Source organism: Gossypium arboreum, chromosome 5 (genome assembly GCF_025698485.1).
Source record: "Gossypium arboreum isolate Shixiya-1 chromosome 5, ASM2569848v2, whole genome shotgun sequence".
NCBI lineage: Eukaryota > Viridiplantae > Streptophyta > Magnoliopsida > Malvales > Malvaceae > Gossypium > Gossypium arboreum.
The window spans coordinates 3,686,201-3,710,076 of record NC_069074.1 but is presented as its reverse complement, the minus strand read 5'-3'; the positions used below and the strand labels follow the sequence as shown (position 1 = coordinate 3,710,076).

The 23,876-nt window shown below is 36.8% G+C and overlaps 5 protein-coding genes and 1 long non-coding RNA gene across 12 annotated transcripts; 3 read left to right on the top strand and 3 right to left on the bottom strand.

Moving 5' to 3' along the window:
* Positions 1–952: 952 nt before the first annotated feature.
* Positions 953–3,565, bottom strand: LOC108473047 (uncharacterized). Of its 3 annotated transcripts, XM_017774611.2 has the most exons (6): positions 3,428–3,565; positions 3,198–3,305; positions 1,854–2,077; positions 1,576–1,663; positions 1,263–1,329; positions 953–1,168 (listed from the first exon to the last, which is right to left on the bottom strand). In XM_017774611.2, exons 2-6 carry the CDS (start codon positions 3,251–3,253, stop codon positions 1,115–1,117), a joined length of 489 nt encoding a protein of 162 aa, XP_017630100.1. In that variant the 5' UTR covers positions 3,254–3,305; positions 3,428–3,565; the 3' UTR covers positions 953–1,114. The 3 variants fall into 3 exon arrangements, with proteins under 3 accessions (XP_017630100.1, XP_017630099.1, XP_052884648.1); XM_017774610.2 differs by lacking the exons at positions 3,198–3,305; positions 3,428–3,565 and adding an exon at positions 2,654–2,827 and having other exon boundaries at positions 1,854–2,082; XM_053028688.1 differs by lacking the exons at positions 3,198–3,305; positions 3,428–3,565 and adding an exon at positions 2,675–2,827 and having other exon boundaries at positions 1,854–2,082.
* A 104-nt stretch (positions 3,566–3,669) lies between these two features.
* On the bottom strand, positions 3,670–6,794 carry LOC108472561 (phospholipase D alpha 1-like). 2 transcript variants are annotated; one of them, XM_017774108.2, is made up of 4 exons: positions 6,654–6,794; positions 6,250–6,306; positions 4,316–6,173; positions 3,670–4,209 (listed from the first exon to the last, which is right to left on the bottom strand). In XM_017774108.2, exons 1-4 carry the CDS (start codon positions 6,756–6,758, stop codon positions 3,776–3,778), a joined length of 2,454 nt encoding a protein of 817 aa, XP_017629597.1. In that variant the 5' UTR covers positions 6,759–6,794; the 3' UTR covers positions 3,670–3,775. The 2 variants fall into 2 exon arrangements, with proteins under 2 accessions (XP_017629597.1, XP_052884647.1); XM_053028687.1 differs by having other exon boundaries at positions 4,174–4,226.
* Positions 6,168–7,085, top strand: LOC128293147 (uncharacterized). Its single transcript, XR_008283226.1, has 2 exons — positions 6,168–6,240; positions 6,648–7,085. It is a non-coding gene; the product is annotated as an uncharacterized LOC128293147 (long non-coding RNA).
* A 575-nt stretch (positions 7,086–7,660) lies between these two features.
* Positions 7,661–13,750, bottom strand: LOC108474016 (RNA-dependent RNA polymerase 6). 3 transcript variants are annotated; one of them, XM_017775878.2, is made up of 3 exons: positions 13,412–13,750; positions 9,523–12,302; positions 7,661–8,784 (listed from the first exon to the last, which is right to left on the bottom strand). In XM_017775878.2, the coding sequence occupies exons 2-3, from the start codon at positions 12,244–12,246 to the stop codon at positions 7,909–7,911; spliced, it is 3,600 nt and encodes a 1,199-aa protein (XP_017631367.1). In that variant the 5' UTR covers positions 12,247–12,302; positions 13,412–13,750; the 3' UTR covers positions 7,661–7,908. The 3 variants fall into 3 exon arrangements, with proteins under 3 accessions (XP_017631367.1, XP_017631368.1, XP_052884548.1); XM_017775879.2 differs by having other exon boundaries at positions 9,523–12,291; XM_053028588.1 differs by lacking the exon at positions 13,412–13,750 and adding an exon at positions 12,980–13,401 and having other exon boundaries at positions 9,523–12,291.
* Positions 13,751–15,780: 2,030 nt separating this feature from the next.
* LOC108473856 (DEAD-box ATP-dependent RNA helicase 15-like) lies at positions 15,781–20,080 on the top strand. 2 transcript variants are annotated; one of them, XM_017775644.2, is made up of 12 exons: positions 15,781–15,926; positions 16,039–16,158; positions 16,381–16,481; positions 16,835–17,007; positions 17,107–17,338; positions 17,440–17,558; positions 18,075–18,131; positions 18,225–18,409; positions 18,932–19,076; positions 19,161–19,244; positions 19,319–19,382; positions 19,690–20,080. In XM_017775644.2, the coding sequence occupies exons 2-12, from the start codon at positions 16,043–16,045 to the stop codon at positions 19,698–19,700; spliced, it is 1,287 nt and encodes a 428-aa protein (XP_017631133.1). In that variant the 5' UTR covers positions 15,781–15,926; positions 16,039–16,042; the 3' UTR covers positions 19,701–20,080. The 2 variants fall into 2 exon arrangements, with proteins under 2 accessions (XP_017631133.1, XP_052884299.1); XM_053028339.1 differs by lacking the exons at positions 15,781–15,926; positions 16,039–16,158 and having other exon boundaries at positions 16,733–17,007.
* Positions 20,081–20,220: 140 nt separating this feature from the next.
* On the top strand, positions 20,221–23,305 carry LOC108473177 (L-type lectin-domain containing receptor kinase IX.1-like). Its single transcript, XM_017774716.2, has 3 exons — positions 20,221–20,996; positions 21,142–21,867; positions 21,974–23,305. The coding sequence occupies exons 1-3, from the start codon at positions 20,591–20,593 to the stop codon at positions 22,825–22,827; spliced, it is 1,986 nt and encodes a 661-aa protein (XP_017630205.2). The 5' UTR covers positions 20,221–20,590; the 3' UTR covers positions 22,828–23,305.
* The last annotated feature ends 571 nt before the right edge of the window (positions 23,306–23,876 follow it).

Genomic DNA, 23,876 nt, shown 5'->3' with positions numbered 1-23,876 from the left:
TAATTAATTTTAAAATTTAATGATATAAAGTTAATCATGATATTATCATAAAATGCTAATGGTATTAAAGAAAAAGAAAAGCATAAAAGAGGAACAGGGGTTGTTGAAAAAAAAGACAACTTGACACAGGGTTCTTTGCCTCAATGATGTACGTGGTAAAAGGGCAAAAAAAAAAAAGGCTGACCATTTGTTTTGTTTGAAAGGGGGGCAAGGAAAAGATACGAGTAAAGGATGGGGCAATAGTGGGGCCCAACAACGCCCACTTTGTATGTTGGAGGATGAAGAAGCCATCTTTTCTTTAAATTTTGTTGTCAAATTCGATGTATGCTTCCAGAAACAGTGACTTCATTAGCAAGTTCCAGTTTAAACACGGTTGTGAAAGTATTCTCCAAACTTTCATTTACTATTACTTTTGAAACTGATCTTTTAGAATATTAATTAAAATATAGGACATTATATTATGTGTTACAACATTAGGTTAATATGCTCATTCTTAAATTAAATGTGAAACACATTTAGTCAATTCAAGTTGCTTTAGTTGAATTTAAGGTCTGATTGTCTGGTGGTTATCAAGAAATTTCCTATGGCTTCCCCACACGAAAACAACACACCTTTGAGGCAGCTTAAGATTAACCTTCAAAAACCTTTTTTTTTTTTATGTAATATTAGATCATGATATTTGTAATTTTGGAGTTTGTCTTTTATATATGTAAAGTATATGGAGTTGTGGTGTGGTGCATGTGCATTGTAATACAACTGGGGCCGATTTTTTTGTGACAAAGGAACCCACAGGCAAGAGGTGCTATTAATGTTTTGAGCCTAACATTTGCATAGGGCAACTGTTTCCAAGTTTTGAGACACAGTGGGCTAGACCCAGCTCCCTTTAAATGGGTTATTGATGGCATCTTGTTTCTTTTAATAAAAAAGACAAAAACGCACAAACGACAGTCCATTGTTAACTATCAGCAAAGGGGCCAAGAAGTTCATATAGAAATAGTGGGATATTTGCATCTTTATGCAAGAATAATACAGAGAAGATGATAAGTAAATAGACAATCTCAATAATTTATGGGGAAAAATATATTTCCTTTCTCTAGTTTTGCATCATCCTGCTTTAACCATATAAGCCCTCTTGCTCCCAAACATCAACTAGGAAATCCACCATCTCCTGTCACAGTTAACACGACAAGGCTTGAGGAACAGTACGAGGAGGATATCTATAGTTTCTAATAAGGATAAGAAAACAAGCATACAAAACTTACAGGAAGGGGGATTGGGTGCGGAAATGGCTTAAAGTTCCCATGTAAACTCTCGTAGATTGTATTCCAACTGCAATAAGATGGTGTAGATAATAAGCACCATCAAGATATAGGTCTTTAAAAAAAAAGAATAAAAATGAAAAAGCCCTGTTTTTAACATGTAAAGTTGTAAAGAGTGGTTGAAACAAGTTAAACTTGGCTTAATGGTTGTTATCCTCTCCTTAAGAGGGTTAAGGTCTGGGCTTCAAGTTCCCTCTCCTATGTATTGGAGTTAATGTTCTATGCTTTTAAATTAAGAACAACTAAAATTACGAACCTTATCGTGGGTTGCCGAGGTTGCACCCATTTGTCGGACTTATTATTTCCAAGCCATTGTTGCCTTGTTTGGTCCCAAAGAAGAAGGCCTGCAAGCAAAATTTTCATCTTGAGAAAATTTACCTACCAATATGATTATCCCTCTGTAGGCAGATGTTTTCCGGTACATTCGGTATAATGCTGCTACAAACTTGCAATATCACATGAAAATAAACGAAACAAGGGGATGCTATTCAACTTTGTTTAGTAGCATATAGAAGCTAACATAGGTGAACTTGCCATGATTTTCAAATTCAGAAGGATGACTTGTGCTGCCAGAAGGATCGAGATTAGATGCGTTGGTTGATGAAATGCTTCCCTGGGACTGGACTCCACTATGTTCCATCTCGCACCCACTGCTATTCCAGAAATCCTCAGAACAGCTAGATCTCTTTGCTTTCCGGCCTTGAATCTTTAGACGCTTAGATGGATCATCCACCGCAATGAAGCACCCAAAACAACCTCTGCTCTGTTACAAACCAGGATTAACCAAGTGCATGATCGGTATCAAGTATCAACTATAACAACTTAATCCTTAAATCTACCAGCTGGAAGAAAAAGCCATCAATTTTGCAGCCATAATAATATAAAAATCTGAGAATAATTGAAAAAAAAAGGGAAGCTTCAAAATGTGTGATGTTGAAGATAATCAATGAGTGGTTGCACATGAAACATAGTGACATTGACATATCAATCATTTTCCTGAGTCTAGATGACATGAACTACAAATATGACCACGGGGCAGGTGAATACTGCAAATTACGCCAGGCAAACAGCTAAACCTTTGGTGGCGAAGGGGCGATATCTAGGCTTAATCTCCAATGAGTAGGGGATCAAATTTGTGCAGTAACTAAAAGCAAACATGCAAATATCAATCAAGCCCATTTTCCCTAATACATAAATGCAGGGAAGGTAAATTATGCAAATTGCACCAGCTTAATCTCCAACATGTAGAGGATCATATTTTGTGCAGGAACTAAATGCAATTACAAAAATCACTTAAGCCCATTTTACTAAAGTTTCAATACAGAGAAACATACAAAAGAAAAGTCGTCTCTCACACTGAAGAGAGCTTTGCATTTAGCCTTGAATGTGTCCATCAGCCAGTGTGTTAGAGCACGTAAATAAGCTCCAGAAAAGAAAACAAACGAACAAAATGGTTTCTTCCCAAAACATCTCTCAGTCCGAGGTAATAAACAACACCTAGGGTTCATAGCTCCCGTGGAACCTCAAATCCCAAAAGCAAAACAAAATCTCTTGTGTCATGCAATCAGCTATCCAATGCTTCAAGCAAAGAATGCCCCTCAAAATCGAAAAAGTCCCCTAAAACCGTTTCCCCCTTCCCTCCGTACGTCTCATCTTATAGCTCGCTTACACAACAAGTAAGCACTAAACATAGCCCAAAGATTCTATACTTAAAGATAAAAGCAAACTTGAACTACACAAACAAAGCATTGACAACATTGTTTTATAACCAAGAGAGCTAAGAGCTAAATGTGATAATATCCACTCAAACAAACAGCTTAAAAGGTACAAACTTTTTTTCCTTGCAGTAAAAAAAAAATATGAAGAAGAAGAACTGACCCCATGCAAGCAAAAAGGGCAGAGACCCAAGTGGAAAGGTAACCAGAAGATTGCATCTAAAATCCCCAAAGCAAAACCAAAATTCCAGGAAAGAAAAGATTAAAATTCCTGCAAGGTTAAAAAAAAAAATCAATACTTTTTGCTTTTCTTTTTTAAAATCTTTTCCCCGGACTTTTTTCCTAGAAAATGAAACAAGGAAAAAAAAGGGGTTTTCTGAAAAGAAAGAAGACCTTGAAAACGGCATGTTTAGAAATGGATACGGATATTTCGTGATTAAAACGTAAATCTTGTTACTGGAAAGACGTTGGTTTCCAGCTCCTTCAGTTACCAAAGGGCTCTCGTTCAGTTCTCCTTTGTTGCCTCCTAAATTAATCTGTTTTCTAGTTTTATTGAATGGCTTGAAATTGTAAATTTCTTTAAAATCTTAACCTCGAAGTTGGTTACCTTTTAGTATATACTATTTTTTCCTAAATTTTGAAAATATAATATATATTATTAAATATATAAATCCGTTCCGATTCCTTAAATACATGGCTACAAATATTTTTCAAGCAAATCCTGTATTGGCAGCTATGAAACTAAGTAGTTACTATTGGAGGAAGGATGTTTGATTTGCTTCCAAGGACAGGAGCATTGGTGTCTGGAAAATTTTCAGCCCCTCGAAGGGATGAAACTGAGCCATCTTCTCCAACATTAATGGGGTAGCGAAGCAGGTGACCCGGCAGATCCTCCTCTAGTGCTTCACTTGAGTACAAAACCCAGTTTCTTTCAGCAATAGAATTCACTTCCTGGACGCATTTCTCGGTTTCTGGAGTAGCGAAAGAGTCATGGCGCTGACCGAGATGTTCTTTCCAAAGAGCCATACGAAGACCATATATCTGACCCCTAGCCGGTTGCTTAGTAGCTAAATGATATGGTTGAAATGCCCCCATTGCAATCTCAGAGTCTCTTGAGCCAGCCATTGATCTCTCATTGATGTTGGCAGAGCCAATGATTATGTACTCATCATCAACTGAGAAGAACAAGAAGCTATAAACATGTTCAAATGGGAAAATTAAATAAATAAAAAGGTTGAGAGATTTCTGCTAAAATAAAACTATGATCAGTTCATTACATACCAATCATCATCTTTGAATGAACATAGATCATAAATCGGCGTGACTGTTGAGCTCTCCCATAATCTGAATTAGGGTCTGGTTTCTCATTAGGTAAGTACTCTCCACTCTTGTTATTTTTCTCCCGGTTCCCAAGGCAGAAAAACGTCAAATAGTCTCGGGGATTGCCCTTATTGTGAAGGGCTTGAGCAACATCACGATACATCATTTGAATGGTTCTCCTTTGCCAATCTAAGATTGCCTGGACAGGACCACTCTCTGGTATACCTTCAGGCCACATTGGAATCACAATGTACACTGAAAACCTCTCGCCTGCTTTAATTTTACTTACAATCTTTAGGGAGAGTTCTTTTGGTATGAGATTTAAAGCAGCAATATCTTCATCCTTGACGTCCTCAGAGTTCCAACCAAAGGAGCTTCCTAGGAAATATTGGTTTTCAATGTAAATGAAGTTCTTTGCTCGGCGAATTGCATTGATATATGCATCTTGAATGCTTCGTTCAATGATGGTGTTTTTTCCACTTAGAAGGCCATATTGATGTGCTATCTTAACATTTTCAGGAAAGCCAACAACCGCCCCGTTATCAATGGATCGAAATAACTGGACACACCATGTTTCACTGTGATCTAAAGGCAGGTTCTTTGGTGGTCGGCATGTCATTTCTTCTAGCTTCTTCGTAGAAAACAGGTGATGTTTCCTACACACAGCTTGTTTTAACCACCTTTGTTCGAAATTGTAAAGGACATCCCAAGCAACCGGACCTTCTAGTTTGCAATGAATATCATGCCAAGGCTCCCTCGGACCGCCTTTCTCGATTGATGAGTAATTGAAGTTTGGCTGATGGAAATCATCATGATGGATGTCTTTCAATGTATCAAATAAAGGATGATCTTGCGTATCATATCTTCCGTCACAAAGATCAATACCGCCGATAAAACTGACAACCGTTCGGTTCTCTCCTGGATTCGGGTTTTCGCTATCAACTATAAGTGTCTTCTGATGGTGAGTAAACATGGTAGCAATTTTAATGCCCTCGACAAAGCTTCGTTTATTATCAGGATTACGAGGACATAAAACACAATGCACTCCCCTAAACCGAAAATAGGCCGATGTTTCTTCGTCATGGGTTGACATCAAGCCTTCCTGTTTCAGCAATTCAATGGAAGTTCTATCATCCCAAACAAGCAAAAGAACTTTCACCCCTGCCCTGGCCTTCTTCAAAAGCAGGTTCCCAAGTGTTTCATCACTTCCAGGCTTTTCTTTCTTTGGATCCCTTATCAAAGTTATCTCAGTGTAAACAGACCAACCGGTTATATAAATGAAGTGTTGGGCACTATTAATTGCATCATAGATGTCTTCCCAACATCTTCGAGGGTCATAAGTCATCCCAGGTATGTCAGGCTTGAAACCATCGGAGATATTGGCATCTTGATACAGAGTAACTTTGCAGCCCTGTCGCTGTCGAAAGAAAGTGTAAGGAACTCCCTCAAAACCCGGGGTTTTAATTCCCACACCCCAACTTTCCTCCTGGATAACACTTTGAAACTGCAATGCAACACGGATTTGTGGCTGTCCAGGTAGTGCCTTACGCTCCTCATCCTGTATTTTAAGATTGCAAGTCACGGTCGCCCCATTGGCTACAATAATATCTTTGACAGGCAAATAAGCTCGGCCTATTAGCACTGCTCCTATCGGACTGTTATCCTTTACAGTGAATATAACATGTGAGATCAAATGGGCACAATATATGCGGAAGGTCTCGTTCCATTGGGGCGAAGATGGCTTGTGTCTTACAACACCTGTTCGGGCAACTCTGGCTTTGTCTAGATCAACCGTTGCATACAGCTGTGGACCTAACGCCTGCAAAAGAAGTTATTGGAATATTTCAGAGCACGCGAGATGAGTGAAAGGTGGAAGAGTATGGCAGGTATCGTACCGTTCTCTTGAATGTGGCGAGACATTTTTTCTGGAACTTGCTTGCAGTCATCGTCCCCTACATTTAAAGAAAACAATAGCGCAAGGATTTAATTCCTTTAGAAATAAAAATAAAAAGGTCCATTAGTTTTGTTTACATTCAACATTAACACATGGTAATCAGACAGTTAAGAATGTGTGCGTGTTATAAATCACTGTAATATCGTGATCAAGACATTGTAGTATCTTCGTGTTATGTATATTTAAAGGACCATTCTCTTACAGTTAAATTCGAATATGTTAGAACGGATATAGTTTAAACTAAAATGAAAAGAATGGATAACATAAGATATGAGAAATTATTCCAGACATGATATAATTTTAATGCAGCTCTAATAAATAGTCCCTAAATATGTACAGGTTTACCTGGAGGCAAAAATTCTCTCTACATCCAAATGGTAGCTCATCTATCCCATATATTGTTGCAGAAAGTGTCCCATGCAGCAAATGTTTCTGCTCCTCCTGCGTCATTGTTTGACCAGCGAATTCCTAAAGAGATGAGTAAAAATACACCCACAATATGAACTTTTCTAAACAGAGCAAAAGAGAAAAGCTTTTGGGTGATTGCCTTAAAGACAGCTTAATGGATGAACTCCAGGGGAGAGATTTTGATGTGGCATGTTGTTCAAAATTATAATTAGAATTGCTTTCTTTAGTATAGAAGTGTGAAGAAAAATATTCATATGCATTTAAAGTAGGAATCAGTTCCCAACTTTGCTTCCCGGTAAACACTTTGCCAGAAGCAATGTATGAATTCTTTAAATAAATATACAAAAACCGGAATTGCTGGAATTTAAACGTTAAGACTTATTAGAGTCCAGATGTTAAAACATTTGGAACATTTTACATGCACAAGGATAGGCCATTAAGGTTTTTTTCTAAACGTTAATGTTGTTTATTACAGGTAGTGTGCTTGATTCGTAACCACCCCCCCCCCCCAAAAAAAAAAAAAAGTAATCCAACAAAACTGGGTTTAGCAATGCATTTAAAGTCATTCTTTGCTTGGATATTGAAGCATGTGAATCAAAGACAAAGAATCTAAAACAAGACGTTAGAGGTATTAAATGTCAAGATTCCAAATCTCTTTCTTTGCTTTTTTCTTCTCCTTTTAAAAGCTTTTGGGTATAGACAAATGAGAAGGCAAATGCTAGGATGGGTATAAGAAGAAATATTTTATTATTGATCTCATCGATAATAAAGAACCTAAATAGAACAAAGCATGTAAAAATGAAACTTAAGCCAAAAGAAAGGGTCAATAATGATTGAGTCAGGCAGGGCAGCCTCTTGATTCATAGCCTTTGAAGGATCACAATAAGCAGAACTTACAATGAGCAACGGTTATACTGGAGGGACCAAAATCACTTGCTAATCCATTTACTGAGACAAGACCATGATTATATTCAAGCAAAGCAAGAAAATTGAAAAATATTAGTTTCATACAAAGCATGGAAAATCATCTTTGAACAATCACAATAGGTCATAGCAACAATAGGGTAACAGCAGAGATGTACTGCATTACAAACCAACATTACAACTTCATCTTTCAAAATGGCAGAGTGGCTTTGCGACCAAGAAGCCTGATACAGCAAAAGAATTTGCTGCCAAAACAGTCAAATACTGGTTATATTCGATCAGCTAGGTACCTTACTAGAGAGTTGACAGGCTTAGCAAAGTCAAGATTTTCAGTCCCCCGGTGCCTAACTTTTATTCGAGCTAGGTAATCAGCAGCAATCCAAGCAAAGCTTAACATCACAACGCCTTCATCGCCATCAGGCTTCTGGAACTCTAACTTCTTCTGAACCCATTCAGGATGGTAAGTGACTTGGTACCATGCTGAAGCCTTTCTTTCATACAACTTGTTCTTCTCATCCTCATTGAGCTGCTCAAATTCGGAGTCCATGTTCTCAAAAAGTTGTCTGAATTCTTTCCTGACGGAACCATAAGAATGACCAAGCTTCTCCTTCAAATCCCCTAGTTTCTTACTGGCATATTTGGGCATGGACCAGATTTGGCCAGTTACGACCTCCTCTTCCCTCTTAACTTTGTACTGTTTAAGTAGTCCAATCAGCTGCCCGTCATAGGAGCACTTTTTAGCCCATGCATCAGCTATGTAGTCAGCGGATCCTGTAATTTCAAGATCTGCATCATAATTGATGTCACTAGCACCAAAATTGAGCTCAGAAGATTCAGAGACATCTTTGTCATATGCATCTTTGATATAACGATATAGTCTTCCCAGAATTTTGTTTGACTTGTATGACTGGAACTCCTCTTTACCCATAAAATCTGGGTAAAGTTTTGGTTTTAATTGAGCAGGCATCGACACAATCTTCCCGGTTTTAGGAAAATCAACAGCTATAGCCGCTAACTCTGCGAGATGTATACATTTCTCATCTGAAGCACCATGTTCACTAAGGTCAGAATGAACCACATGTGCATTGCAGATACTTCCCAGGTGCTCATTCACCATGTTTTTTGAAAAAAACTCAATTATGTCCTGTAGAGTAAATGTGAAACAAAAGAGTCAAAAGATTATGTCTTTCACCTACTTGGAACTTAAAAATAGTTCATTCATCAGAATATAAACTGATGACCCCCTTTTTGATATATTGTATACAAGATTATATTCCCACGATTGTGCTCCAGTTTCTACCATTTGAGGATTCTTTTCCTCTTTAGCACACTAGGAAATTATAATAAAGTATTCACCATGACATAAATCCAAAACCCGCTTTTCCTGTTTTATTAATATGTTATACTTGAGAACTTCCTAGTGTTACTGCCACAGTTTTTCTCATTGCCCTATGGAAATTATAGCAACACAGACAGCTACCAGTGACAAGAAAAACCATTTCAAAAACAGTCTGTCAGTCAGATTTCAACCCAACAACATAGTGCCATTACAACATTAAGACAGCCGGTTATATAACCATAAAAGAATAATAACATTAAAACAGATAGTTAGGCACTCAAACATGCATGTCTATGATAGAAACATTCCTTTCAATACTAGCTTCCAAGTACCATACTAGAAAACAATACTGTTTTGTAGGAACAAATTGTTGGTTTTATTAAGAAGTGCTGGTACTTGTATTTTGCAATTGAGAATAAGGAAATTAAAAAAAAATTCTGGAATTTCGCCAATAGGAAAAAAGGAAATAAGAGAAAAACAATTCTGGAAAACCACAGGTTCATAAAAGTTCAATGATAATAATAAAACAGAACAAACAGTTACCTTATGAGTGACTGGGCGATTCAACTCTCGAGGCTCATCAGGGTCATACTGCATGGGTTGTGAGCTCTTCTTGCTAGGGGGGATAAGAGCCTCTTCCCATGTGACAAAATAAAGGTCCCCATCAAGATCACTTCCAGAAGCTTCATTCGTATGGGGTCTCTCACCCTTTTGAGGGAAGACCAGACAGTCATACAAATGGTGTAAACCAGGGGCATCAACTGCTTCTAGAATTCTTATATCTCCAGGGTGAAGACAAGGATTCTTAGCTATGACAACCAGCCCCTTAATTACTTCAAAATTTTTCTTTGTTTCAGCAAACCTAGAACCATGTTTGAGGAAGCAGTTTTGTAGAGATGGAGTTGACACTTGGATAAAGCACTGACCTTGTTCAAGTACACCTAGTTCATCCAAAACGCCCATTAACCATCTGCCTGAATGAATAAAAATCCTAGATTTTTCCCTAAGGCCCCAAAGTTGAGATGCTCTCACACAAGTCAACATTCCTCGTAAATGAGGTTCTGTCTGAGGCTTGAAACCTGCACTCAACATTATTGCTGGAGTATGCCCTTGCTCACCACAAGATGAAATAACGACTTCAAATGCTGCATCAGTGTCCACAAGGACTTTGTCCAACTTAGAAACCATGGAATTTTGCATTCCCCAAAATACTTCATCTGGCACACCCAGTGTTGAAAGCAATGTAATAATTTGCCTATTCAGGAAGCCAGGCTGAAACCTTGTCCAGGAACAGATTTCCAGTGTTGTGTGGTGAGAAAAGAACTTAATCATACTGGTCCGTAAAGAAAGACGGATCCGATCACCTTCTTCTGGCCAACAAGACACGACCCCTTTACAACCAGCATATCTAATTTGATAAGCACAAGGAGGATTCAAGTCCAGCTTCAATTTCTGAGCAACTTCCATAGCAAGATCGGGAGTGATCTTGCCAATCCCATCAGAGAAATCATATCCATTCCTCTTTATATCTGGAAGGTGCATGTTAACCTGTTCTGAAGGAACTTCCACTGCTGCGTACGTTGACGAGAAGCACTGACCCATCCTGGCAGCACATTTAGCAATATTCCGGTTTGTAAACTTCCCCATCCAACCTATAATTTGAAGCACATTTATCTTCCCATCTTCAGCAAAAAACCATGCAGAGCGGTCTCTCAATTGATTGGCTGAGAAAGCAAGGAAAGAGTATTTGCGACCACACAAGTAAAATCCATCTGTTAGAATAGACTTTACCCTTTTGAACACTCCCGTTTTCTGAGAAAAAGAGGTAGACGTCACATCCCTTACAATTGCGGCATTATAGTAAGTGAGCACATTTGCATTCATTGTCTGCATGCCTTCATCCATAAATGTGACCCTTAAAAACCGATCAGCAACATCTTTATATTTCCTGAGAACCCTATTAGAAAGCTCAACTTCCGGAAGAAGACAATAAGCTTTGGTTGGAGTAATGGCCAATCTTCTGATTTCAACAATATCATCCAACTGTGGAGGGCTCTTAAAGAGTTTGGGATTCCTCAACAGCCAGTCATGAACAACTTTCAGCTTCTCATAGGCATCATACACTGGACACCTATAGGAATAGATGTGCTTTAGTGCAGCCACATTGACCTCCATTGATTGATTTCTCAGTAGCTTAAAGAAGTCCTCTGATAGCTGGTGCTGATTAAATATGCCTTTGTGCAGTACAGCATTAACCAAAAACATTATTTCAAAAGGAATCCCTTCCTTGTAAATATAATAGAAATGATCAGACATGAACCTCCCAAAATCAGGTTCATCACGGATCCTAAGTTGTGATTTGAGATCTTCCACTGGTACTCTTCGTTCTCTGAGATAAACCATGGCCTTCTTCAGCTTTGAACCATGACGGGGAGGGACTAGGAATCTGTATGTATTACAACGACCGATAGCTCCACTTGCAGTAAAATCAGTGGTCCGGATCCACTGATCATCATCATCCAACAGATCAAATGGAACTGATTTTTCAAAGTCGTCATCAGCAGTTCTATACCAGACCCAAGGTGACGAAGCCAGCTGCAAGAGCACTACAAAACCTGACGGTTCTGAATACTGCTTATACTGCTTAACTTCATTGATCTCCCTAACCAGAAATTCAACCTTAAAGTCACACTTTATGACAGCATGCTCATTTGTGCCTTTGAACGAGAAGGCTGTATCTCTGGAGAAACAAAATTTGCCGGTACAATCAAATGGATCCACAAGAAACTCAACACCAGAAGGAGGTCCTCTCCAGCCAACAAAGAATTCATCGCAGCTAGCTAGTGTTCCAATCTCCAGGGAGACATCAGGTAGCTTAAAGGGTGTTGTGTCCCTCCTCCGTCGATTCAAGTAATAAGGATTCTCAGGCCCCAAACTAACCTTCAACAGCTGATTGTTGAAAGCAAGCTCAGTACGACCTGCAGCATCCACAGCCCAAGTCACTGCTTGCGGTGAAGCAAAATGAACAAAGGCATGGGGCTCCACCTTCTTATAGTTATCTTTTCTTTGGATAACAGTAGTGTCAGTAATTTCGAAATTGGGATAAGATTCTGGTGGTGTCCATGACGTCTTCAGTCTACACCTCCAGACAAGGCCAACTTCATTCTCCAAGTACTTCATCAAATCTCTGGCTTTGACATGTCGGTCAAATCCACCAACACTAACTTGTGTCACCACAGTCTCCTTTACACTCCCTTCTAACTCCATATATTTCAGAAAATTAACCAGTTCGGGTTGAAAGCCAATAAGTTCCTGAAACAAAACTAGACACAACATATTCATGAGAGAAAAAGAACACAAATTAAGAAATCAGCACACAGACTTCTGTCATATTAGTCAATTGAAAATAAGCCTTAATTTTCTTTTACAACAACCTCCGCAGCGACTAGGTGGATTAACACTAACATACTCAGCAACAATACTAGGTAAATTTCCTCTCAAAAGCATTTTATCCAGAGGGGGAAATTACAGGCATCAATTTGCTACCAACCCATGGAATTCAAGCCATTTAAGTGCCCCATAATAGGTGAGCAAATAATGGAACTAAAAAGTTAATTCAAACCATGGTATCTTAATTCAAACCATGGTATCTTTGAAAATGCATTAGCACCAAGTTGGACTGAGAAACAAACTACATACTTTAGTTTCAAAGGTTAGAGCTTTGTGCTTCGACAATGGTAGAAACAGAATGTATCATGCAATTGAAACTTATGGAGTAACTTCTTCATGTTCTCGGAACAAATTGAAGAATCGTTAATAGCAGAACAGTGATTTAACCCCTTTTTTTTTCTTTTTTTTTAGTAGGAAATAACAAAGGAAAATGGAAACGATCCACCCTTATTCTATGGAACATGTATACTATCTAGACTTCATTTTCTGCCCTTATCCTTAAATTCCACATACTAATCGAGGATTCGTAATTTAACTGTACAAAATATACCTAATTGATGCAAAACAGAATCCATTCCAATTATTACTAGTAGTATGAAATTCATCTTCTTGCATTGTTTTAGGTAAAAGCTTGGATCTCTTTAAAGAGACCATAACAAACAACATGATGCCTCGCTTTAATTGTCAACCCTGTGTCCATTAATCAGAAGATCAAATTCAACCTTTTAATCTTCTGCTAAACCACATTACAGCCAAACAGTCAAATCGGCAATTTAGCAAATTACAGAAATTAAAAAGAAAAAAGAAAAAGAAAACTTCAAATTTAACATGATGTGATAAAAATCGAAATACCCAAATCCAGTTTCTCATTTTTAATTTCAAACAGAAACCCCTTCTAAACAAAAAGTGATCATTGCAAGGTTAGAAAACAAACGAAGTTAAACTTGAAAAGAAAAATGGGTTATCAGAAAAATCTGCTAACCTGAAAGCGTATTGGTTTGACACAAGAAGAGAAGCAACTTTGAACGCGTTTGCAGAGTAGGAGTGAGAGAAAGAGAAAGCAAAGTATTTGTGAGTTTTAGGGAGTGAGTTTAGAGTTAGAGGGATGGACCCAGTATATAAACAAGTGTGCTTTTAGCGTGTCTTGAGGCTTTGCACTTCACGAAGAAGTTGTTTAGGAGAGAGACAAAGAACTTAAGTCTCCAGTTCAGATCTTCCCCTTTTTTTTTTTTTTCTTAGTACTTGCTGGAGAAGTTGTTTCCGTTTCCCGCTTTTGCCTTTCTTATTGTCATTTGTATTGAGTACAAAAGAAATATTTTATTAATAGAATTTAAATTTGGTAAACTGCATTAAAATTGAGTGCGCTTTCTTCCATCGTAAATTTTTGATGTTTAGAGACAATCTTGAAATTTACTTTACTCAATTCTCCTATTTATGATATTTTTAAAACATTCTTTCATATATATTTTTAGACTCTTAACTTTTTAACAACTTTACTAAACTGTCTTATTTATCAAATCTTTTAACCAGTTTAGTTTCTTTCATATAATTTGTGTTAATTCTTATTTTATTACAGTTTATATATTAATAATTGTATAATGTTGAAATTAATTTATAAATCCGAGTGCATCGTCAACTAAATTTGTTGGAAACTCAAAAATATATTTTTTAAGTAATATGAAAAATTAATAATAATCAAGTGGTAAAAAGTGTGTGAAAGTGAAACGCTTGTTGAAAGGAGTGTTTGTAACTAAACTTATACTTTATTTAAGTAAAAATTGAAATTGAATAAAATACTAATTAAAATTTCAAAAAATTAACAAGGAAAATGTGACATTTGAATTGCTCTGACTTAAAATTATTGGAATTTATTAAAATATTGTAAAATTATAATAATAAAAATCATGTTGGAGTTAATTTCAATAACTTTAACACTGGTAGAAAAATGAGACTAATGTTTGAAAATCCAACTCCAAATCCAACTCCAAATATGGTAAAAACATTTAAGGAATCTTGCAACAATGCTTAAGTTTAAGCATTATCCTATTCAACTCTTAAATAGGAGGATAAATGCATTTTAATATGTTCAAACTCACATTTTATTATATTAGATCAATGATATATTATTTTGTTTTGCATGTAAAAATCATTAAATATAATATGCAAAGGATACTAAAGTAAAATATGGATACTTTTATTAAATCAATTTGTTCAAAAATTCAAATATCGTTGACGAAAATATTACACTTAAGACACCAAATTTAACGCATTAACTATTTTTTGTTAAAAATATATAATCTGAACGTTTAAATCGATAAAACAAATACATTAACACTTAATCCACGTCATTTTATTTACTAAAATGCCAACTTGTAATTTTAATTTCTTTTCATAACAATACAACATTTTTCTTTTTCTTTTCTTTTTTTCATTTATCTTCTTCTTTACTAAAAAAATTCCCCTACAAACACCAGTAGTGGAAGAGACCAACTTGAAAGCTAAAAGCGAGCAAAGATTCACCAAATAACTGAAGCACTGTTTGAGAAGCAAGCCAAGAGCAAAGGTTGGTCAAGAAGGAGATATTCATCATAAAAATTGAAAGAGAAACGAATGCTCCCTTCCACTGCAAAATCCACCAACGTTAAATGAATACAAGTTCGCTTCCGTCGAAGGAGGCATCATCTGCAACAGCAATATCATCGCGAGGACATCTAATTGTACTAAAGAGGAAGTAGATGCCATTTTGATGCAACAGGGAAGGCTTAGCAAGAAGTGCCCCAGTGCCATTTTAAATAATTTTAATGTTATAAATAATTCTTCCATGCATTACGAATTAGTTAATTAAAAAAATATCTTTTAAATAATTATTTTAAAATTTAAATAATTTAATAAATTAATCAATAAATTAAAAACAATATTAATTATCATATCCGATTTTGTTTCTCTTTACAACGATATTAAATTTATATCATTCTCAAAATAAATAAATAATCAACCAATAAACTACATCTTGAAAATTTTTTATTTATAATTTTTAACTTTTAATGATTTAAATATCTAATAAGATGGTTATTCTTCTTTTAATTTCATGTAAACTCCATTTAATAGTCAACGATTAAAATAAGAAAAATAAATAATTAAGTAAACATTAATAACCTTATTAACATTTAATTAATACCGACTTTAAAAGGGGAAAATTTTGGGCCCAAAATGGGCTTGTATGTACCATAGCGTCAGCAGCCATCTAGGTCCAGCCCAGAGCCGCAGGAGATGGTAATTAATAAAAAGAAGCTAGGGCATTTGGGGAAATAAAATAAAATTTCCGCTGTGTATAAAGATCTCTCTCTCTCAAAATCCCCATCTTTTTCAATCCACGAGTACTCAAAATATATATATATTTTTCACATTTGAAGAGCTAACCCTTTTTTGCTTTGCAGACACCGCAAACCCTAACCCTAGTACCTTCAATTTTCTCCCTGCTTTAATTAAGTTCAAAGGTAAAGCTCCCGAATCTACCTCTCTTTGAAACCCTTGTTCGGGTTATTTACTTTTCGATCTTCTATTTTTGTTGAAGCCCTAACGTTTTGTTGTTTTATTGGGATTATGTAGATAAATGGGAGAAACAAGGGACAACGATGCTTACGAGGAGGAGCTTCTTGATTACGAGGAAGAAGAAGAGAAAGCCCCTGACTCTGTCACTGCTAAAGTCAATGGCGAGGGCGGCAAGAAGTGAGTTTGACTTTATTTCAAACATTCGCTTTCCGTTCGCTTTATTTAGCTGCTATTTAATATTTATGAAACAAACTTAGTTTTCCTTTGGTTGGAGAAAGAAAAAAAATTAATTTGTTCTGCTTTTTTTTCTTTTTTTTACTGTGGTAATTGGTAAATGATCCATGTGGAAGGACTGTCGTTCTAATTTTGTTGATTTTTTATTTTTTTTGGTCTTTGTAGGGGCTATGTTGGCATTCACAGTTCAGGATTCAGAGACTTCCTTTTGAAACCAGAGCTTCTTCGGGCCATTGTTGACTCTGGATTTGAGCACCCTTCTGAAGGCAAATCTTTGACTCTCCTTCCCTTTTTATATTTGTTAGCCTTTATATACAGTTCCACCTTTAAAGCATATCAATATTCATGGATCATACCTTTTGTTCCACTTCTCATTCCTATTTTATGAAGTTAAATTTTATAGATGGCTTGTTCTTTTGGCTGTTTGTTACGCTATATTTCTAGTGTTTGGTGCTTTGTATGCAAAATGCTGCTTTTTGATTTTTCTTATATGAACCTTTGTTGCATTATTTTGCAGGTAATATACCACTATCATAAAGTTTCAATTAAATGGATCACGGAGGTTATATTTTACTTACTACGGGTTCCTTCGATGCACTTTTCTTTGGTTCTACACCAGTGCAACATGAATGCATTCCCCAAGCCATATTGGGTATGGATGTCATTTGCCAAGCTAAATCAGGGATGGGGAAGACTGCAGTTTTTGTTCTATCAACACTGCAGCAAATTGAACCTAGTCCAGGACAAGTTATTGCCCTTGTTTTATGCCATACAAGGGAGTTAGCTTACCAGGTCAGATAGTGATCTGCATCGATTGTTGGAAACTTTGTGCTCATAAAACTTTGCTTTGTCTGCTTCCTGTTATAAGACATATGTGTTGTCCTTTTGTAGATTTGTCACGAGTTCGAGAGGTTCAGTACTTATCTGCCTGATATCAAGGTTGCTGTCTTCTATGGAGGTGTCAACATCAAAGTTCACAAAGATCTACTGAAAAATGAATGCCCCCACATTGTTGTTGGGACACCTGGAAGGATATTGGCTCTTACTAGAGACAAGGATCTTTCTTTGAAGAATGTGAGGCATTTCATTCTTGATGAATGTGACAAAATGCTTGAATCACTTGGTATGGTTTTCTTGACCTGAAGCCATATAAGTGTTAGTTTTTTCAATGTTTAATTTACTGCCGCTATTCTCTCTGGTATTTATCCCACATAACTTCTGCAGACATGAGGAGAGATGTGCAGGAGATTTTCAAGATGACCCCTCATGATAAACAAGTTATGATGTTTTCTGCAACGCTCAGCAAAGAAATTCGCCCGGTTTGCAAGAAATTTATGCAAGATGTAATTTTTCATGGCCAATTCTACTTGAATTTAGTATCTTTTTAATTCATTCCCAGCTTCACCTGAGAGTTCTGTAAAATTTTACATCTGGTGGCTCCATCTCTATATGCTTTCCCAGTGGTGCTACTTGCGTGCAGTTGCTTCATCTAGTCATTCATTGGTTATGCAGATTGAATGGGGCAGATTAATGTTAAGTCATAGGTTTGCACTGTTTAGGCTTCTGAATTAGTTGATTTGTTTGAGCTGATTCTTTATTTTTGTTTAATTTTAATCAGTTCTCTATTTAGGCTATTGATATGGGCTTAGAGTGGGTTCGTAAGAAGGTTTGGGCATTTCCTTGTTTGGGGTGTGTGTCTGTCATGTAATAGAATACTAAGTAACAGATCTGCGAGGAGGCAAGGCAGATGGACAAGAATCTTAATTCAAGGATGTCCATCCATAATTCATATCGTACTGGATTCCATTTGCTTGACGAAGCTCCCTAATATGATTTACTGTGACATTTGTTCCTTTCAGCCAATGGAAATTTATGTTGATGATGAGGCCAAGTTGACCCTTCATGGTCTTGTACAGGTTTGCTGTGAAGCTGACTCATCCTCCCTCAGTGTTTTGTTTGTTTAAGATATTGTTTAAATGTTTATTTAAAAGAAATGCTTCCAATGACAGCATTATATCAAATTGAGTGAGATGGAGAAAAATCGCAAGTTGAATGACCTTCTTGATGCGTTGGACTTCAACCAAGTTGTTATCTTTGTCAAAAGCGTGAACCGTGCAGCTGAGTTGAACAAGTTACTTGTTGAGTGCAATTTTCCATCCATATGCATTCATTCTGGCATGTCCCAGGAAGAAAGGTTTGCACATGTCATCATGATTCATTCTTGCTACCTTGTCCAATTTTGAATGGGAAACACTTTGGCTAAACTTTATATTCTTGTAAAATAAATGACTTAAGGACCATCTTGTATAAGGATTCTTGTCAAAAGTTTTGAGGCAGTTTTTTGTCGTGTTCTCCAAGTATGGTGGTTTGGTTGCTTATTTTGTGTATTCTGTTATAGTGAATGTTTTGATTTAGCACTTGGGTCTATGGAAACATTAATGTGACATGATTGTTTATTGCTTTATTCCTTTTTTCTCCAAAAAATAGAGTGCAAAATAAATGTCAAGCTAAAATAGTGCCTTTTTTTTTTTTTGGTTTTTGAGTTTACGTAGTATTATTGGTTTCCTGTGGTCCCAAATTTTGGTATCTTGTTTTAGCATCTGGCTGGAGTGTCTAATGATTACTTATTGGCTCAGGCCGCTTTTTCTGTTCCAGTATCCAGAAGGTAATGTTCCTTGATTAAATATTATGTGGTTTCACTTTTGATGATTTGTAGGTTAACTCGCTACAAAGGTTTTAAGGAGGGGCATAAAAGAATTCTTGTGGCCACAGATTTGGTTGGAAGGGGAATTGACATTGAACGTGTTAACATTGTCATCAACTATGACATGCCTGATTCTGCTGATACATACCTGCACAGGGTGGGTTTTGATCTGTCTGCATTATCATATTAGTCTTGCTTCTATTTAAATTTAATGTGTAATAATAGCTGATCTTATTGGCAGGTTGGAAGAGCTGGTAGGTTTGGCACCAAGGGTCTTGCAATTACTTTTGTTTCTTCTGCTTCAGATTCTGATGTGCTCAACCAGGTTGGTATTAAGAACTTCCGAACATATTTTGACCCGTGATTTATCCTCTAATCAACTTAATGAATCTATTGCAGGTCCAAGAGAGGTTTGAGGTCGATATAAAGGAGCTTCCTGAGCAGATTGATACATCTACATACAGTATGTTTCCTTTTGTCGTCCATCTGTATTTTATATAACTAGTAGGACATTTATGTTTCTTGTCAGTGATCTCAAGGCATTATTCATCTCTCCATTCTTGCTTGGTTTAATATGTTTTCGGTTTGCCGTACTCATTGCTGCCGTTGGTATTTGGTTGGCCTAACTACGTAGCATTGAAGTACCTTACTTTTGTTTCTCTTTCTGTATGATATATTGGCGTTATGATGGATGTCAGTTTTTATTTTCATATCATTTTCTTTGGTGGGAACCAAAATATTTTCTAATGCTAAATGATTTGTTGCTGTAGTGCCGTCATAAAGGAAGTTCGTTCTGCAGAAGCCTAGTTTTCTAGTCGAAATCAGGAATTGATTGTGTGGTTTGCTGGAGGCCACGTGTTGTTCTCAGATATGGAATGCTTTTAAATCAGTTGCTTGGGAGGAGCAGCAGATGCAATGCCGGTCGGTTTTAACTTTCTTATTGTAGCCTTGTTAAGAATTTAAATTGGTATTCAGCTTTATCTTTTGGGAAAATTTTCCCTTTTGAGGACATTGTTTTCACTATGCTAGAGTTGCATGCTATATTTTAGTATCTGTTATAATTTGGAGATAGTAACTACCTATCTGTATTAATTAGATTAGAAGCTCATTATGATTTACTAATTACAAAAATGATGATCACGGGTTTTGTTTTGGATGTTATATCACGTTGCACGTCTATTTTAGCCCAGTATCTGTTCTTATTCTAGCTCGGCCCTTTATAATAAGGCGCTGATGAGAGTAATGGTATGAACAAGAAATATTTAATATTTGGAAGATATCCTTATCATCACAATAGAATCTCTTTTTATTTACCTGGACATTTTGTTTTTGCTAGAAAGGAAGTCCAATGGTATTTCGTTCTTTCTCTCTCTAATTTAGAAGTTCGCTGAAAAAGACAAGCACTTGCATTTCTTGTTTTAGTCAAACGATACTGGTTATTACTGGCTCGCGTATGACTACAGAAAAATGAATTTTGGTTGCCTCTGCTTGGAAATTTCTCTCAAATATCATTTATTTTGCAATATTTCTTTGAAACATTCCAATTTCATGAAAACAAACGATAAGGACAAGATAAACATCAAATTTTCACCTTCTATATACGTTCGTTGCAATGGAAAATAACCTTTGTTTTATATTGTAGTTTCCATTTACAAATTTGCAATTGCGACCATGTTGTTGCTGCTATTCCTCTATGCCTTCCTAGACCAAGCCTCTTCAACCTCTCTTATTGATCCACACACTTTTTCTTTCCCGTCCTTTGATCCTAACAGTTGCATAAATGGCAGCTTAATCTGCATGGGCTCCGTGACAGCAGGCAATGGATACCTGAGCCTGACACCAGAGCCTAACAACAATTCAACTTCACCACTGGAGAAGGTTGGTCGGGTTCTATTCCACCAACAAGTGGTTGCCTGGCCAGCCTCTTTCTCCACCACCTTTACCATCAGGATTTCTCCCTTCCCAAATTCTAATGTCTCTGGGGATGGTATGGCTTTCATTTTTGCACAAGATAATGCAAGTTCACCACCTTCCAGCACTGGATCATATCTTGGCATCATGGACCCATCAACTCAAGGTAGCCCAAAATCTCCTTCAAAACATTATACAAAATCTATCCCTTGTACGTTTTTATGTAATTTCACAATCTGCACCATCTCTCGTCCTTTTTGCATTACTACATCTTATAAGTAATCAAGAACCAATTTCATACCAAATTTTAGGTGGCGTGGTTCAGCAGTTAGCTGTGGAGTTGGATACTTACAAGAATGAATGGGATCCAGATGCAAACCACATTGGTATCGACACAATAAGTATAATTAACCCAGTTGCTGCTGAAAGCCTTAACGCTACAGGTATTGATCTTAAAAGTGGAAGAAACATCAAGGTTAGAATCGATTATCACGGTTGGAAAAAGCTGCTGGAGATATCTATGGCATACTCTGGGGACATGTTAGTGAGAGTACTTAACCACTCTATTGAGATGGAAGACACAGTTCCAAGCAGTGTCTTTGTCGGCTTCACTGCAGCAACTGGCCGAGTCCCAGAAAGCCATCATGTCCTTGATTGGACTTTCTCAACAATTCCATTGCCGGATCTCAACAACCATGGCTCCAAATACTTTAAGATGAAAACTATTTTGTTGATCGTTGTTCCTCTCATCATGGGATTATTGATTGTATTAATATGCTTTCTCCCATCATTTCGAAGACTTGTAAAAAGGAAAAAGGAGATGGTTAAGAAGAAAGTTGATATCGAAATCCGATCGAGAACTGCGGCAAACGTGCCGAAAATGTTCACCCACAAGATGCTTGCAAAGGCTACTCATAATTTCAGTAAGGAAAATCTGCTTGGAACTGGTGGATTTGGAAGTGTTTACAAAGGAACCTTAAAAGATGATCCCCCAACAATCGTAGCTGTTAAGAAGATTTCAGCAACTTCAAAACAAGGTTTCTTCTACTTAGCAATACATCAGAAATTATAGAACATGATTTGTTATTTCATTAGTAACAAGTTTTGTGAACTTTTCATGGTTTCTTAACGTGCACGTAACAGGTGAGAAGGAGTACTTTGCGGAAATATGTACCATAGGGCGGCTAAGGCACAAAAACATAGTGCAACTCCAAGGGTGGTGCCATGAAGGTGAACATCACCTCTTGGTCTACGAGTACATGCCGAACGGGAGCCTTGATCGTTATTTTGGCAAGAAATTTCTCGATTGGGATACTAGATTCAAGATATTAACAGGATTAGCATCGGCATTGCTTTATCTCCACGAAGACAGCAGTAACCCCGTCGTTCACCGAGACGTTAAGCCTAACAATGTTATGTTGGATGAGGAATTCAATGCTCATCTAGGTGATTTTGGGCTAGCAAGGTTGCTCCAGAATGATGACTCGGTGACAACCATGTTAGCAGGAACTCCAGGATATTTGGCTCCAGAAGTAGGCTTCACCGGGAAATCAACGCCGGAATCTGATGTTTATAGCTTCGGTATGGTAGTAATTGAAGTCGTTTGTGGGAGAAGATCAAAGGGAATTATGGACGAAAACAGCTTAGTGGATTATGTATGGAATTCCTATGGTCAAAATGAATTGCTAAACTGTGTGGATCCCAAGCTAGAAAGCGAATTTGATGAAGAACAAGTAAAGAGGACATTAATAGTTGGTCTTGCTTGCCTGCATCCTGATTCTACACAACGTCCCAAGATAAGGAAAGTGGTTCAAATATTCCTGAACCCTGATGAACCTTTAATGGATTTGCCAGAATCACGACCCAGTGCTGTTTATATAACAGTTTCTTCCTCTGGTTCCACCACCACAACCAATATTGAGTCCAAGAGTGCCCCACAGTTGCCTTCACTTGACTCATCAAAAGCTGATGACGTTGTTCTTCAATGCGATTTCTGACGCGCAAGATTCTTCGATTTTATAGGGATTAAAAGTAAATAAATGCATTTTCCCCAAATTTTTTATGAGAGTAAAATCGATGTAAAATATATGCAGTGTAATATTCTTTCCCGTTAATAGTAAAAAATTTACATTAAAAAAGTGTTTTCCGGGAGTCGAACCCGGGTTTATTGCTCCTAAGCTTTAGTTGAGAGAAGTACAGAAAAAAATTTCTGTCAAAACTTTTCTTCATTTTGAAGCACCGACAATGAAAATCTGTCCTACTCGGAAGGACAACAAACATTAATGGCGTTGTTTTGTTTACTCTGAGGTTCAGTAGGACCAGAAAGTGACTGACGTGAAGCTTCTGTTCAACCATTTTTATAATCACTTAGCTGCACTTTCCAGGCGTTGTCTGAAACTGAATGAATCTAATCACACCAATGACTCAGAGAAGCAGAAGATCTTTGAACGAAAAATGGTCATCTGCCTGCTCAGAATTTTCTGTTAATAATTCTATTAACCATATTCAATATAAATTTTGTCGCAATTTAAGTGAACCCGACATATATGTCTGGATTGATTCTTAGCCTTAACATCAATTATTCAGTTACACAGACATTTAGCATATGGGACAGGGGCACCTTCTCTCCTTATATTCATAAAAGTGCTTTGGAATTTCTGACTCATCACCTAAAATTACCAAATTTTTAACCATAATTAATCTTTGTAGGGTCTCAATAAATTGGCAGCAAACCATTCCTTCACACTTGGCCTCCTCGTTAATGAAAAAGAGGTGCTCGTTGCCCCATATCAAGAGGAGGGTCGTGTTAATGGCTCTCCATTAATCATCGATTATGATTATTTTATTGGTTAGGTTTGTGTAGTCAATGTATATTCATATTGACTAAGAATTTTCTAAACTTTATGGAAAATATACGTATTTAAAAACTCTATTTATATTCTTTTAAAGTGTCACAATATAAATATTTTAAAATATGTTAAATACTATTACTGACCCTTAAATATCCATTAATAATTATGTAAATAGATTTTAACTGCCCAGAAAT